Source organism: Zootoca vivipara, chromosome 9, assembly GCF_965207765.1.
Source record: "Zootoca vivipara chromosome 9, rZooViv2.hap1.1, whole genome shotgun sequence".
NCBI lineage: Eukaryota > Metazoa > Chordata > Lepidosauria > Squamata > Lacertidae > Zootoca > Zootoca vivipara.
In genome coordinates this window covers 36,881,553-36,898,044 of record NC_142592.1, presented here as the reverse complement: position 1 = coordinate 36,898,044, position 16,492 = coordinate 36,881,553, and the positions used below count along the sequence as shown (strand labels likewise).

The following is a 16,492-nucleotide window of genomic DNA, read 5'->3' as shown; positions in this document are numbered from 1 at the left end:
TTTTCATTGACCTATAATGGCTTGCTACTAGGTCTCTACAGCAGCGGAGCATACATGACTAGGTATTCTTATCTGTTGCCCTTTCCGTGACACACAGTTTTATTATCTGGGTGAGGTCTGGACTTTGTAGACTGTCATTGGGGTTTTCTAATGCACAGCAAAATTATTGTGTTTCAGGGGTAGAGTGAGCTGTAGGAAAGTAGAATTTTAAGCTTAAGTCTTTGGAGAATTGTCCTCTTGTGTGAAAATAAATCTTAAATACACATGTTTTACTATAACACTCAATATTTATAAGAGCATTATTTTGTTGCTTTATGTGGCATTACCAGAATTATTGATGCTAATTCCACTGATATTTATTTCCTTTTGAAGAGCATACTCCCATCTTAATCAAGATCATACAAGTTTAGTCACATATGTTAATCATGGAAGGCATTAATTAGGCTTTTATTTGAACTGATCAACATCACGGAAGGCATTAATTAGGCTTTTATTTGAACTGATCAACATCAGTGCTTGGCATTCCCTAACCATTTTTCACCTTTAAATGAGATGTTGTATTTCTGGGTATTTTTAAGGGAAGGGTGAGTACATTGTCTATGTTTTTGTTTGCCCATTCTCTAGGTTAATAGCTGCTTTATGCCTTCATGAGCAGCATAAATAAGAAAACTTCATTGAATGGAAAGCAGCAGATAAATCATCCTTATCACCTCCTTTCATGGAAGTATCAAAAAAACAGATATAAGGCAGAATGGATACTTAAGAAGAAGATGATGATGATGAAGAAGAGTTTGGATTTGATATCCTGCTTTATCACTACCTTAAGGAGTCTCAAAGCGGCTAACAATCTCCTTTCCCCTCCTCCCCCACAACAGACACCCTGTGAGGTGGGTGGGGCTAAGAGACTTCAGAGAAGTGTGACTAGCCCAAGGTCACCCAGCAGCTGCATGTGGAGGAGCGGAGACGCGAACCCGGCTCCCCAGATTACGAGTCTACTTCTCTTAACCACTACACCACACTGGCTTCCTTAATGGGAAGGATTCCATTAGTGATTGCGGTCTATGGTCAAATGTAGACATATCTCAGCTTGTCCCATAGTTGCTCCTCAGATGTCTGTGGAAGCATTTTGGAGTAGTGCCTTAAATCCATTAAGTCTCTGCACTACCTAGCTTTCTTTCCAAAATTATTTCTTTGCATAATTATTTTAATGAGAACATTTTTAGAGGCCCCTTAAAATCAAGTAATACAACAAGAGGCATTCGTGCACATGTGTCGTTGTTACCAGTTGGGAGGGAATTTGTGTGGAAACTGAGGTTTTCCCAATAGTTCTCCAATAAATATTGTAAATGCCAACAGGTTCCAAATTGAATTGAAGGGAGTTTCCTATTACTGTACCAGAAACAACTTGGGAATGAAAGGCAACAGTGTTGCCCGATTACAAAATTGCACTTAATGAAGTGGATGGTGAAATAAGTGCTCAGCAAAATGTATTGCACTCCACATTTTGTGGTAGTGTTACAAAGTTGGTAAAAACATCTCAATAACCTAGCACAGAAATGCTGGTGATATCTTTACCACAAAGAGAGAGGAATGGGCTCTCCATCCCTCACCTACATTAACTACCAGCCCAGCCCTTTCATTCCCCCTACACTCGTAACCATGGTGTGGCTGTTGCATCTGCACAAACAAATGTTAACCAGGATTTGCAGAGCTAAACTGGGTTACAGCTAACTAGATGTAACATTGCACCATGAATAACTGGCATTGCAAGAGAAGGAACATGTGAAACTGGGGCCTGCTCCTTAAAATTAAAACGAATTGATCCTCAGTGTTATGTTTCCATTGATCTGTTTTGGAAACCTTCTAAAGCCTGTCTATTGGAATCAGAGACAGAAGCTTTGGTAATGCTTGAGAGAAGGTTAAAAGGGTTCCACAGTGTAAAAAAGCCAGCTAATCCTTGCATGTACATGTTAACTCTGTAGGTACCTAAGACTTTGATAATTCTGAGTTACCAGCTTCTTTTCAGAGCAGTGTTAGGATGATGTGGACTATTGTTAGCTTTGGGTTTAGTTTAACAATGCATTTTCCAGGATTTGTGATGGTTGGTTTGGGGAGCTGCTCAAACAAGTTTTTTCCTTGCAACAGGATTTGTTTGCATTTTGGAGGTGGCAAAGAGTAGCTTTAACAGTGGAGTACTCTGAAAGAGCCAGTGGAGTTTTCCTAGCAGCTAGACCACTCTGGTAAATGTCTGCTCTTGAATGAGAGAATTTAAATCATGAAGAAGGTCATAAAATAGATCTCATAAGTAACATGCACATTATTGGCAAACACTCAGTAGGCTTTCATCTCCTGCATTTCCCCCACTTAATATGTCAAGAGTCCTAGAGTGTGTAGTGGACGTGGTTACATAGAAGCTAAATTTGGCTACATGACTGAATATTTGTTCAGGTACCTTTAGTGAAGGTTGAAGTCGAGGTATGAATTAATATAATCCCATTTATAAACTTGAGTTAGGATGGTTTAGGGTTGGAGCTAAGGTAGAATATTGAATGTTGGCAGGGCATCTTCCCACTATGTCAGCTTTGCAGCAGAACCAGTTGAACATTTTGTAACAGTGTGACAGTGTAGCTACCCCCCCTGCATATCTGATAGCTGACATAGCAAGTCTAGAAATTGGGCTTTGTGCTTGCTCAATTAATTTGCCAGATTTAGGGATTTGGGATGAGCACAATGACAAAAAATGTTGGAAGGCTTGTTTGTTTCTTTGGTTGATGAAAATGTATCAGGAGGAGGATGCACACACACCCCCAAAGCATATTCAGCAAATATCAGATTATTATGCATTTTTGCTGTGAAATATATGCTCATGTGGCCTTGTGTTCTGTGAGTGTAAATGTTCAGGTGCAGGTCCATAAAAAGTGGTGAAATCATTTTAAAAGCTACATCCATCTCTGATCTTGTGTATGTTTTCTTGTACCAGTAATTAACTCCCACTAAACTCAAGGGACTTACTCTCAAGTATGTGCGCATAGGATTGCAGCCTTAGGCACATTTGCAAGTGACGTCTACTGAACTTAATCTTCTATGTAAACATGCATAGGATTTGACTGTACATCTATTGTACTAAATTGAAGAGTCCACCAAGTAAACATCTTTATGATCAGGCTGGAAGTTGGAGACTATGCCTTGGAAGAAATATAGTTGTGGTGATGCAGTTGCAGAACAAAGTCCTAATTTTGAGCTCTTAATCTGAATGCACTAAACTGCAGTTTTTATTCTGTTTTCGAAAACCAGGAACTCTTAGTAGTACCACAGATGAGGGCAATACGCAACGAAAAGGAAGTCAACTAGATGAACTCTCTTTCAATGTTTTTATTTGAAATGCTAAAAAATTAGATTAGCAGGGTAAGGTGTCCTTTTGAACCTTTAAAAAGCCCACTATTTGTTCAGGTACAGCTGCACCATCCGGATTAAGGAAGTTGTTTGTTCATCTCTTCTGTATTCATTTTAAAGCTATTCTCAATTTTCCTGTTTTCCTTCATCATGGTTTAAAGCAAGTTAATGTTTTCCTTTTGGACTTGGGATGCATTTATGTCAGTTACAATCACAGTTTTAGAAAATATATCTTTCCCAATCCCATGTTTTGAAAGATTGCCTATCTTCCGGGATGTTGTGAGTCATTTCCTTTTGTGTTTATGTTGAACACTCGTGCACCTGAAGGAAGGAAAAAAATCACAGACACTGAGCAAACAGAATAGGTCAGGGGTCCCCAAACTACGGCCCCCGGGCCGGATGCGGCCCAATCGGCCTTCCAATCCGGCCCGCGACGACTCCCGCCGCCCGCTGCCGCCGCCCGCTCTCACGGCGCGCGGCGCAGCGACGATCTAAAAAATCGGCAAAAAATCGCCGAAAATCCTTTGTGCGCATGCGTATGGGCCTCTCCCGACCCGGAAGAGGTCATTTCTGGTGCACTTCCGGGTCGGGGGAGGCCCATACGCATGCGCACAAGCAATTTTTGGCGATTTTTTCCCCGCCCGTGTGCGTGTGCGCATGCGCACGGGCGCGCACTCCCCCGCCCTCCGGCCCGCTGTGCGCGCACTCCCCTGCCCTCCGGCCCACCGCGCGGTCGGCGCGGCGGGCACCGGCCCGCCGTGCAGAAAGTCTGGGGACCCCTGGAATAGGTGGAAAAGGTTTGCAGTGTAAGACTGAGAAGGTGGAACTGCTGTATTCACTTTTACACATTGCCTGGTACTCTTTAGATTCAAAACCATAACCTTTATAATGAGGGAATTTTTAAAAATATATATATGAGTTTAAGTAAGAAAAAAGTCAATGATAGGGAAAGGAGACAGAATATCTGTTTGGCATTGCATAACAAAAGAAAAGACATATAGTTGGTCTGAGAAGTGCAGAGGTTCAGGGCATGGCAGAAGGCCATTGAGACAGGCATTCATGAAATTCCTCTTTGTGTCCACGAAGAGCTGCTCTTATTCAGAAAACTTAGATTCTGCATTTGTGAGGAACGACTGGAAGAGAATTTGAATATCCTGTTTAAAGGAGACTGGAGCGCCTTGGTGAGCAGATGGGCTGTGCCTATTAAACCCAGCTGAGTATGATTCATGCTTCACATGTGTGGGAAATGCACCTCATGATATAAATAAAGGAAAAGGCAAGTTTCAACCTGACTTAAATTGAATTGTCTGAGACGGGTTGATTAACGTCTGAGGCTGCTGAAAAATTATGAAGGGGTTTTCTATGAAAAGGTGATGTTCTGTGATATCATAGGTGACTATTCCATTTAATTGCTACAAAACCAAGATGGGGAGATGCTTGGTTGCTGATAGCCACAAAGTGAACTTTTGTTTGAGGATAATGCTTGAGAAATTAATATCTGTCCAGAGTGCTACTTGAGACAACTTGAGGATGAAAGCTTTTGGTGTAGGGGGATTTTTTAGTCTTTGGATTGAAATAAACATAGTTATTTTAGAATAGGTAGAATAGGCATTAAGTTTTAAAGACCATAAATTAATAGATACATTATGATGAACCAATAGTACATTGATATATGGTGGCCACTGAAGTTCAACGCTATACACACAAGTGTAAGTGGATTTTTATACTGACTTGAGATGATGTTATCCGTATGAGCACAATGTGTAATTATCTTAGTGAGAGGGTTTCATTTTTATGTACAGCCATAAAGGGAAAGACACAGTTAGGATTTGAATCCGTAGTCTTTCTGGAACTAGTGTGCTGATGTGCCATCACTTGGTTTGGGTTGAAGGAAGGAGCTACAGGGGAACAAGTCCAGGAAGTTTCTGGGTGTAGAAGTTTCTGAGCTGAGCTTCCTCTTCTGCCCTGAGCATTGAGAAACATGTTCTTACAAGCTACACACATCTTCATATTGTTCCTTGTCTGCTTCTGTTCCCACCATAGCTGCCAAGTTATCCCTTTTTTAAAGGGATTTTCCCTTATGCTGAATAGGCTTCCTCACGAGAAAAGGGAAAACTTGGCAGCTATGGTTCCCACCCACCACCTCAGAGCTGTTCAGGAACAGGGGCAGAGGAAGGGGGTGGACTGCCCTGGGTGTCTTCACTGAGGGGGGGTGACATTTGGTGTGCCACCTGACCGCGACTCCCAAGCATAACCTGAGCTGTCGGGGGAAGGGGGGAGCTGCACCGCTTTGCCGGCAGCATGCCCCCCTTCATTTTGACAGCTCGAGGGAGGCTTGGGGGTTGCGGCCGGGCTGCACATCAATTGTCCGCCATCGGCGCCTCGCTCTGCCCTCGGTTGCAGGGCGTGCTGCTCCGTGCACCCAAGCGGCTATCCTGCGCCTGGGAGGGCAATCTCCACCCCCCCCTGGGAGTGCATCCACCCTGGGCAGCGCACGCATATGCTCCGCAGTTGTTCAGGAGTGGGGGGGGGCATAGGTTTATAGTGTATTTTATATGAATTGTTTTCCAGACTGCCATAGGCTGTGCAATTTATGTAGCTGTTCTATGACTGAAAAATAGTAGGACTGGAAGATGAATGTTCTCTCAAGAGATGGATGAGGGATCACCATGTCTGCACTTGTTTGCCCTGTACATTACAGAAATCACTGAGCATTAATAAAAAAATTCCTTCAGTAGCACCTTAAAGACCAACTAAGTTTTTATTTTGGTATGAGCTTTCGTGTGCATGCACACTTCTTCAGATACAGTGAAATGGAAGTCTTCTGTAACTTCCATTTCACTGTAACTTCCATTTCACTGTATCTGAAGAAGTGTGCATGCACACGAAAGCTCATACCAAAATAAAAACTTAGTTGGTCTTTAAGGTGCTACTGAAGGAATTTTTTTATTTTACTTCGATCCAGACCAACACGGCTACCTACCTGTAACCACTGAGCATTAAGTTGGCAAGTTAGCTGAAAGAGCCTGCTGATGTTAAAAATACATTCTAAGTTTGGGGTGGTGGTGGTTGGTGATTGGTGATAAGCTTAAAATTAACAGATGAGTTGTGGATGACTTTGACATGGAGCAGGAGAAATATTTTAGGGATGAACTGGAATGGAGACATTCGTCATAAAAAGTACATTGTACAGGTCATACTGAATTTCTTGCATGCCAAAGGAGGAAACTTGTAACTTCTACAACTAATAGAGAGAAAGTAACTGCTAAAATTTGTGGGACGAAACTGTGGGGGTTGGAGGACTCACAACCTCTTAGAAATGATTGAAAATATATTAAAGTGATTCTAAATTGGCCTAAGTGTTGCAAGTGGAAGGGTACACACAATGGTCTTCCTCTTACAGTGGGTAAAGCTGTAGATTGTTTCCCCCCACAAAAGGCATGTGAGAATAGCTTGTAATAAAATAAATTGCTAGATTAAATGGTATGGGACTTTATTTATGCAGCGCCTACAGATAAGTTTATCACAGTGAATATAGAGACCGCAAATCCATTAATTAAAGATAAAATATATGGCAGGGTTAGTTGCTTAGATGTGGAAATAATTCAGACCACTGAGGGTGGATCACATCCAACAAAATTGTCTTCGAAGCTCAGACTTTTAGGAAAACATCTACCAGACTATATTTTGAAGCAATGTCATTGTTTGGATGACATAAATGAAACTTTAGTAAATCCACCCTTGTGTTTAGGACAAGGAACACTTCATGGCATTGCCTTTCATTGTCTGTGCTTGACCTTTTTATTAGACTCCTCAACAGAAAGTACTCAGAATGTTAATTAGAAATAAGCTAAAAGATTTTAGTCTGTATTTTGTCACCATCTGCTATAATTGAATATTTCCCTAATGAAACAGCAGTGCTTGCAGTTGCTGCTGAGAAAATAAGTGGTTGAAGCTTTTTGCTTTGCTTTGGAGACCACCTACTTTAAGACATCCCTCCCTACTGTCAGAGTATTCAGGGCAGATTCCAACATTAAAAAAATACCACAAAACTTCCAAAAATATAATACCTTGCATGGAGAACTTTACATCCATCACATTGCACATGAAGTCCCATCACACACATGCTGAACACATGGGTGATGGGGTGGGTACATGACCACTGGATGTAGTTGTGCCAGGGAGTAAGGTCTCCTTGACCCATGGAGTATGGCTGGCCTGAGATCACTTGTGAAACTGTCAGTGAATGGGATTTGAACCTGCTTATTCACAGTCCCAACTGGATGTTCTTGTCTGGCAGTATAGCTGCCAAATCTCCCGTTTTTCGTGGGAAACCCCCAGATTTTAATCCGTTTCCTGCTGTTCTCCCGAATGGAAAAAAATCCCGGAAATCCCCTGGATTTCCTACCTGCCAGAGGCTCCATTTTGGGTGCTGGCGCTGCCCGATTTCCAGTGCCCAGACATGGGTAGCGCGGCACCAGAAGTCGCTTCTACGCATGTCCGGACGTGTAGAAGCGACTTCCGGTGCTGTGCCGCTGCTGATCCCACATTTTTCAGCGGGAGACTTGGCAGCTATGCATTGTCTGGTGAGCTACAAATTATTCAAGTTGTGCATGGTAATTTATGACAGCCTTGTAATTGGCTTGGTCGCTCAGAGTGAGCAAAAAAATCTGTTAAGATGCCAGGTAGGAAAATTTAATTTGATTTATTGATTTTCATTAGATTGTCTTGTCCTTCTCTGGCTGCAGGCTCCTCACTTCCTTCTACATATGATGGCAGAAAAGAAGGAACCAGATGTGCTGACTAATGATGGCATCTGGATGTTCTGATAGTTTTTCTTTCTTTCAGGATACAGATGACTAATATACTTACGTGTAGGATAGCAGATAGATGAAAATGTTTATTGGCTAGTGGCTATAGTTTTGTGGAATTTTTGCAAAGTTGACTTAAGCATTTTGGGGAGAAATGAGTAAAAAGAGGTGCAGTCAAACTACAAAGTGTGATTGTAATGTGATATAAGATTTTTAAAAAATGTTTTCTGCAATTTATATTTTATATCTAATGCTTGGTATAAATTATTATTGTTACCATTGGTTGTCATGCTTTCATGGCTAGTGTGGAAAGCATTTAAAGGACATGGTAACCACAGTCTTCCTTCCCACTGCTATATAATTTGTTGATTATGAACAATCAGATAAATCAAATTCTTCAAGTTGTCTCATGCTTGAACCAGAATGTATATTACAAATTGTGATCGATGCTTTTTTGTTGTTGTTGTTTAGTCGTTCAGTTGTGTCCGACTCTTCATGACCCCAAATACCGGTAGCAGTAGTACAGTTGGCTTTTAAAAGTTTCACCCTATATTTATTTGATCAGTATTGTTAATTAGAATCAATTAGACCAACCTAATATTTCTTTTCTTTCTTCTCCCCTTCTAGAAATTAAGAAGCCACCAGTGGCCCCAAAACCAAAATTTGTGGTGGGACATAAAGTAGTGCCACCTCCTGTGGCACCTAAACCAGATGTTGTCCTTGCAGATGTTTTACAACCCACAAAGAAAACGAAACCAGCAATAGCACCAAAACCAAAGGTTCTCAAATGTTCTTCTGTTCCTGAGATTAAAACTGTGCCATCACCTTTAAGGAAAAATTCCAAAAGTTTAGAAGAATGCAAAATAGACTCTTCTGAGTACTTGGTTCATTTGAATTACAAAAATGGAGCCCCAAGAGAAAATGCTGCTTATATTATATCTGTGTGTTCATGCAGTTTTGAATGCATGCATAAATTTGGGAATGGGGAGAATACTTGCAAAAATCGAACCATTTTTGAACAGCTGGAAAACTTAGAGAACATTGATAGAGCTGAACAACCACCATCATCTCTGAAATCTAGAACAAGACTTGATAGCCATAATGGTAAAAGTATACATAAAAATAGGGTAATTTTAAAGGCTAATTTTTTAGATGAAAAGCTCAAAGACGTACTAACACAAAGTGTATCCCCCAATAACAGCTGTTTGAAGCAAACACCTTTGAACAAATTTGAAAAAGATAACATGAGTAGTTATAAAAGGGACATTGAAATTGAGTTTACAGACCTGGTTTCGCCATCATCCAGGTTTGAGGAAATGATGGGCAATTCAAGTGACCATGCAGAAATACCTAGGATCGAGTCTGAAATGTCAGAAAATCCTCTTTTGACTGAAAATATCAACAGTTCCTGTTGCTCACTTGACACAGCACCTTTGGAAAAAGTTGATATTAGTGATTTGCACACAGGCATCTCCACAAAAGGGACTGATGAATCTTTATCTTCATTAAGAGCAGGCTCTGCACCATCCCCTAAATCTGCCCCAGTTCCAAAACCAAGAAAACTGCGTGCTGCTCCATGTCTAATCCGGCAAGATGGCATAGATATCTCAGGAGAAGGAACAAAAGAACTACTTGCTTCAGACTGCAGTTCTGCTGGGCTTTCCGAGCGTGCTGTTAGAAAAACCACAAACATTAATGTTCTTTTTCAAAGCGTTTCCTACAACAACCAAGAACTTATACATGCATTTGATAAATCAGAGAGTCCTTCATGTGTTGCTGGAGAAATGATTCAGGAGGCAGAATCTGCTGAATCTGAAGAAATGATCCAACAAAATGTCTTGCCTGAGGTTCTACATGAAAGCCCTCACCACGTAGGAAATGTTGAGCAGTCTTTAGACCTTAACTCAGTAAATCCTGCTGACATACAAATGGAACATAACTGCACGTTGGCTGCTAATGACAAAAAACCTGGATTTATAAGGTGTAGTAATCTTTCCATGAGTTTGCCTAAGCAAGTGAAATTATCGTGCAACCAGCATATGCCTGCCTTTGAGAGCCTAGATGATTTTGCACAAGAGAAGGAACATAAAGGTGCTGAATATAAAGATGAAAGTTCACCAAGAGTTGTTCCTAAGAAGCCTCAAAGGCATATCATCCCTGCAGCTGGACTACTGAAAAAAGCCGCATCAGAGGAACTGATAGAGAAAAGTGCCTACCATACTAGTGAACAGAGAGATTTAGATCCTCCCTTGGAGCGACCTCGTATCAGGCATTTGTCAGCCAAAGAACAAAGCACATTGCAATCCTGTGATACTCCAAAGTTGTCATTGGAGAGACCTGTCTGGAAATTACCTCATCCCATTCTTCCATTTTCTGGCAATCCGGAAGCCTTAAAAAACACTAAGAATGCAAAAAACACTCAACTTGCAAGTGCTGTGACAAAACCTCGAGCCAAATCCTTGTCTTCTGTAGATATGGACAGAATACACAAGCCCCCAAAAGAGCCTCAAAAGAAATATTCACTAAAGAAATTCCTAAATATGAAGCTGTCTGTTTGCTTAATGAAAAGTGACTTCCAGAAATTTTTGAGCAAGGGTAGCCAATCGGCGGATAGTGGCACTGTTACTTTTTCCAATGATGAAGCGCATGGCAAAACTCGGAATGTAGCTAGTGCAACAAATGGAAGGAAAACTAAACCCTCAAAGGCACATTCTGCAGAAATAGGCAGCCTATCCTCACAAAAGGGAAAGCAGAGGTCCAGGGGTCAGGATGAATCAACAAATAGCCAGAGATCACAGTCCTTAGATGAACAGAGTTTCTTATCGCAAGGACATGTGACTTCTCTTACTCATGACTATGTACCAGAATATGAAAATGTGAGCCATTATGAAGAAATCCCAGAGTATGAAAATTTACCTTTTGTGCCAACTGATAAAAATCCACCTTTTGAGTGGCACAAGTCTAGCAGTGCTGAAGACCACGATGCTGATGTGTATGAGGTACAAGAACTGTATGATGCAACAAGGAGCTGTTCAGAGTTTAGCAGGTAGGATACTGGAGTTGGGAGCAAATCATACACATTTTGGTGTCCATCTACACAAACGGTTGGTTAAACTCTTTCTGCAGACTGTCACAATGCAATCCTGTGTGTGTCCTAGTGTTCCATCTGACACACTCCCGATTATATCCTCAAGGACTGGGAAGTCATATTTAATGAATTACGCTGGCCTTATCACTCCATATTTTTGCATCCATACATGATCAGTAGAGATGTTGAATAACTTGTCATTTTGGAAAGTGTTATTTCTTAAACCTTGACACATCTCTAGTTAGACACTTAATGTTGATTTAATGCTGACTTCTTGAGACAGTGACCAAATAATGTCTGTAACCTAATTCTTCATTATAGCCCAGTTTTGCAATCTTTTAATTCTCCCTAATATTTCCCCCATGTGATTATTAGGAGTGACTGAGAAGACAAAGCCTGTCTTTTATGCATAAACTGGATAAATGATTCTCCATGGAAATTGCCATCTCTTACTGCAACATTTTAATCAGTGTTATTTAAATCTTTACCTGAATCAAGTGGAAAGGCAGATATGGTTCCTTACATTAATTCCCCATATAGTAATGTTGTTTATCCCTGCCCTCTTACCTGCTGTGCAGAGGAGGCCTCCAGGTGCTTTTTCTCCTGTTGCAGCTGGATTTGTACACCTGGTGTATGTGTGCACAGGCATGTCCAAGGAAGAGTTGGACATAAATTGACTACAGGGAACCTTTTTAAAGCTATACAATATATGTCTTAAATTGTTTGTACCGTATACAGCCCAGGGACTGTTAGGCATATACATGAAGTTTTGAGTAATTTCCACAGGATAATTCTACCAATTCATATATTTCTCAAAGAGGAAGGAAGAGCTCACCCCAGTGCCCAGATCACCCCACCATAATGTGCATGTAAGGAATAAGCACCCTATTTTGTTTTGTTTTAAAATAGCACCACAAACTTTAGCAGAGTAAAACTTTTTATTAGAAGTATAAAGTTGCTCAAGTATTCTTAAAATGTACACCGTGAATAAACCTTTCAGCAAACTTTTTCCGCAGGGGTCAGTCCACTGTCCCTCAGACCTTGTGGAGGGCTGGACTATATTTTTTTGGGGGGGGAATCCCCCTTGACTCTCCCCTCCCTTCTCCACAGCACCAGATGAGCCCCGGTGGCTGCTTACCTGTGCCTTGTGAGCGGCAGGGGCTGGCGGTGGTGGCCGAGGGATGATGAGTGTCGTGAAAGGGCTGGCTCCGGAGAGGGGATGCTTAAAATGGTGCTCAGCCAACCGCGGCTCAACAAAGCGCAGCCTCCTTCCTCCTCTAGGCAGGGTGGGAAGAAATCAGGAGGAGGGAGGGAGGAGGCGCTGCTGCAGTGTGTGTGTGTGGGGGGGGAAATGGCGCAGCCGGAATGATCAGAATCCCCACACCAATCTATGTGATTTTTAGACCATCCGCAGGCAGGATCTAGAAGGCAGTTGGGCCGGATCTGACCCCCCGGGCCTTAGTTTGCTGACCCATGTCCTAGGATATTCATTTGAACCCTGTCACATTTCATATTGGACCACAAAATTTTAATATCAGTCAACAGCTTTCACCAGTAATTTGCTGTGCAAATAACACAAAAATAACAAAAAATATTACCTCTACCCCTTTTATAATTAGTAGCAGCATTCTTCTTAAACCATAAATTAGTTTGCTTTTTAAGCAGAACATCCTTTTATATAATTCTGTTCCAACGGCAGCTTCTCTCCTGGATTGAGTAGCAGCTTAGTGAGAGGAGGATTGCCAAACACCCCCCCCTTGAAAAAGACATGATCTTCCTGTAAGAGCAATGTACTACGACACAATCACAGAAGACACTTGTAACTTAAAAGAGAAGCGGAAAGTTTAACAAAATCAGAATGGATGAAAGGCCTCTTTGTACAACTGGACAACAGCCTTTTCCTGTATGTTATTTTCAGCATCAGCTAGCTCAGGAAATACAAATTAGTATTGGATTCCGTCTGCCCCTCCCCCTTCATGGTGACATTCTAATCCCTGTTTTAGAACCCCTGATTCTTGTTATTGTTTATAGTAAATCAGATTGTAGAAAAGGATTTCCTATGCCTCTTGGATAAGGAAAGGATTCCACCCCCTTCAATACGGAAAGCCCATGGGAGGTCGTGTAATTTAACAGCAAGAGTAAACGGGTTCAAATGTTACCAGGCTGCCAAAAACTGGTGCAAGCCAGGAGCTTTCTAGATGAGCAGATAATCATATGGCAAAACTGTTTCAAGCTGCAGGTGGTGAACTGCAGCAATGACTCTTTCACTTTACTAAAAACCAAAACACAAAATTCCATGCACATGGAAAACAAGAGCTAGTCTTGTCTTCTCCTTAACATGCTAGTTTAATGTTTGTATAATTTGGAGTAGGGCTATTCTTATTATTAGTGCCATTTTTCTAAATACCTTCTTTATGGAATTGAGGGCCATTGTTAACTATGTTGGGGCCACGGTCCAGGTGTTTAACTAAACTGTACCCTTCATCAGATTGTGGCTCAGTAATTTTGAAGATTAAGTTCCCAGGGAGATCAGAATGAGTTACAGCTGTATACTTAACTGGTAGGGATGGGTGCCAAGTAAGGTGCAATTCAAAGCAGGAATAGCATAACACTAGTAGCACATAAAAAGACCCAAAGCAATGCCAATATACTGAAAGCTGACAAAAGCCCTGTGGTGTTTAGACCTGTTTCCCTTATTGCTTTTACAGCTTCCACTAATGTGAACAATGTGGTAACTTAGGAATGATTTAGACATGTCTGCACATGAGTTCTTTCTTTATTCTCTGTGCGCATAGAAATGTGGAGTGCTGATACTTATGCTTTGTTTGATAAGGAGCTAATAAAATATTAGGGCAGGGGGTTGCTCTGACATTTTCCATGCTATGCACAACCAATAGATTCTGTATAGCACTTCCATATTGTTTTTTTGGCTATTTGGATAGCTACAAGGGGATCAGAAAATATGCTAGCAGGAAATATAGGTCCATCATCATTCATACTGTGAATGTTGTCATATAACTATTGCATAGACAAATGAAGCTGGTGTTAAGAAGAACTGGGATTAGATTATATGCACAACACATCAAACACACTCCAAACTATAGTTTAAGATCCTAGTTAGTAAACTGGCATTAAACCACACTTAGCTAGTTCCCAGTTATGTCTGAAAGACCTAACTAGACAAGGATTGAGGTGTTGGCCTGGGGTTCTTTGAGGGGCAGGGTATGAATTTAATAAATAAATTATAAAGGAAGGAAAGGAGATTGTGGTCCCTGTGCTTATTTTCAGATGCTAAATTATGGTTTAGCTTGTTGGTGAAGGTAAATCTGAACTGGCCCAATACGTACCTGCATGTTTTGCTGCTTTCCTGTAGCAACTATCCATAATATTTATAAGTGGACACATTTTTAATCACAACCTACAGCATGACACCTAATTAACAGACCACATTTGTATTTTGTTTCTTCTCTCTTTAAAGGGGGGGGGTTAAAATTAGGATGGCTTCACTTACAGTGGGTTGTGTTGGGGTTCAGTTGAGGATCACAAGCCACCAGGAGATCCTTTATTGTTACAATAAACTTTTATAGAAGATTGAGTAGCACAGCCCAAGCTATTTTGAGAAGTCAGGTGAGATTTGAAAGGTACACACCCTGTAACAGTTGATCTTGCGATTTTGGAGCATGCTGGGTGCAACATGTCAACTGCACACATCTGCTACACTGCTGTTGATCAAGACTGCATTTTGTTTCATTGATGGGGCACCTTTTTCAGTTAAGTGACCACTAGGGTTGACTGTGCAGCCATGAAGATTTATTTATAGGAATCAGGTGTGGTATCTTGGTGTGCCTTTCTTTCGTACTGTTAAGTGTAGAAGTGTTGTTGTTTTTACTCTTGCTAAACTGTCTTAATATGTTTAGGAAGTCTTCATTTGTATTATGTGAACTTGACTATTCTTGTAATAATTTATGTGGACTTGCATGCATCTGAAGGTGGCACAAGGTAAAACTGTGTGCAATTGATAGACTTTTGACACACTTGAGAGAGTATCCAATTAAATGAGACTTCCAATGAGTATTTACTGTATACTGATAAACTAGCTGCTGGTTATGCTGTTAAGTTGAAAGTAAGTATCAACTCCCCAGAATTGAAGCATTAGATTTGATATTCCTGTGTGTAGATGTTGCTATTTATTTTTGAAATAAAAGGTGATATATAAATAACAACAAGAACAATTTTTGTACCATAAAATAGTTTGTACACACACTCCCAACCATCCTTCCATCCAAGCAAGCAACATTTATCACAGTTCAGGGACACATTCCAGGCAGGTAAAAACACTCAAGGGGGGTGCAAAGCAGAACCAGTGGCCTGAGGAGAAGTGCTGTGCTGGAGGAGGGTATAGTGCACGCATCCCCAAACTGCGGCCCTCCAGATGTTTTGGCCTACAACTCCCATGATCCCTAGCTAATAGGACCAGTGGTCGGGGAAGATGGGAATTGTAGTCCAAAACATTTGGAGGGCCGAAGTTTGGGGATGCCTGGTATAGTGTGTGCCTTGGGAGCCAGAAAGAGAAGGTCACCTTTGGTCCCAGGGCTGAGGTTCTCCACTTCTGGACTACTACTGTGACAGAAATGCCCTCTGTTATTCCCAGTAATCCTGCATTGTAATCATTGTAAAAAGAAATCTTCAGTTTTTGGGTTTAGCAAGATACCGTAAATATGCCAATGAGAGTGACCTTTCCAAAATGTCTGGCAGCAGTCTCATTTTCTGATGAAATTATGCTGAGAGTTGTAGTTGGAAATATTTTATTCTAAGTACATAAATGTGTTTTCCCGGGTTTGCTTTTTTTTGATACCTGCTCTGAACTTAAAGTTAATAAGGCAGTGCAATATTCTTGCATTGTGATTGAGCTGATACTTTTCAAGAAGTGCAAATTCTCTAAGTTCAGCAAAAGAGACTCTAGCTGTGGTGTGTGTGTGTGTGTGTGTGTGTGTGTGTGTGTGTGTGTATTTGAAAGGCAGCTGGCTCACATGATACAACAGGGCATTCTTACTCAAAGACTAGTGCAGTGATTTAATGGTGACTTGTTTCACATGACTGCTAATGCAGAAGTTTCTCTTCCAAAAAAAGCTTATATGCGGCAATCCTTGACATAGAAAATGTGGGAGATTAATATTTCAAAGGAAGTTGGCACATTGTA

General features: G+C 41.1%; 1 protein-coding gene across 3 annotated transcripts in view; it reads left to right on the top strand.

Moving 5' to 3' along the window:
- FGD6 (FYVE, RhoGEF and PH domain containing 6) overlaps window positions 1–16,492 on the top strand; it is a 58,940-nt gene that overhangs the window by 2,171 nt on the left and 40,277 nt on the right. For all 3 annotated transcript variants that reach the window (XM_035128371.3, XM_088651867.1, XM_088651868.1), the window contains exon 2: window positions 8,832–11,250. In XM_035128371.3, the coding sequence (XP_034984262.1) occupies window positions 8,832–11,250 (2,419 nt within the window). The remainder of the gene's footprint in view (window positions 1–8,831; window positions 11,251–16,492) is intronic.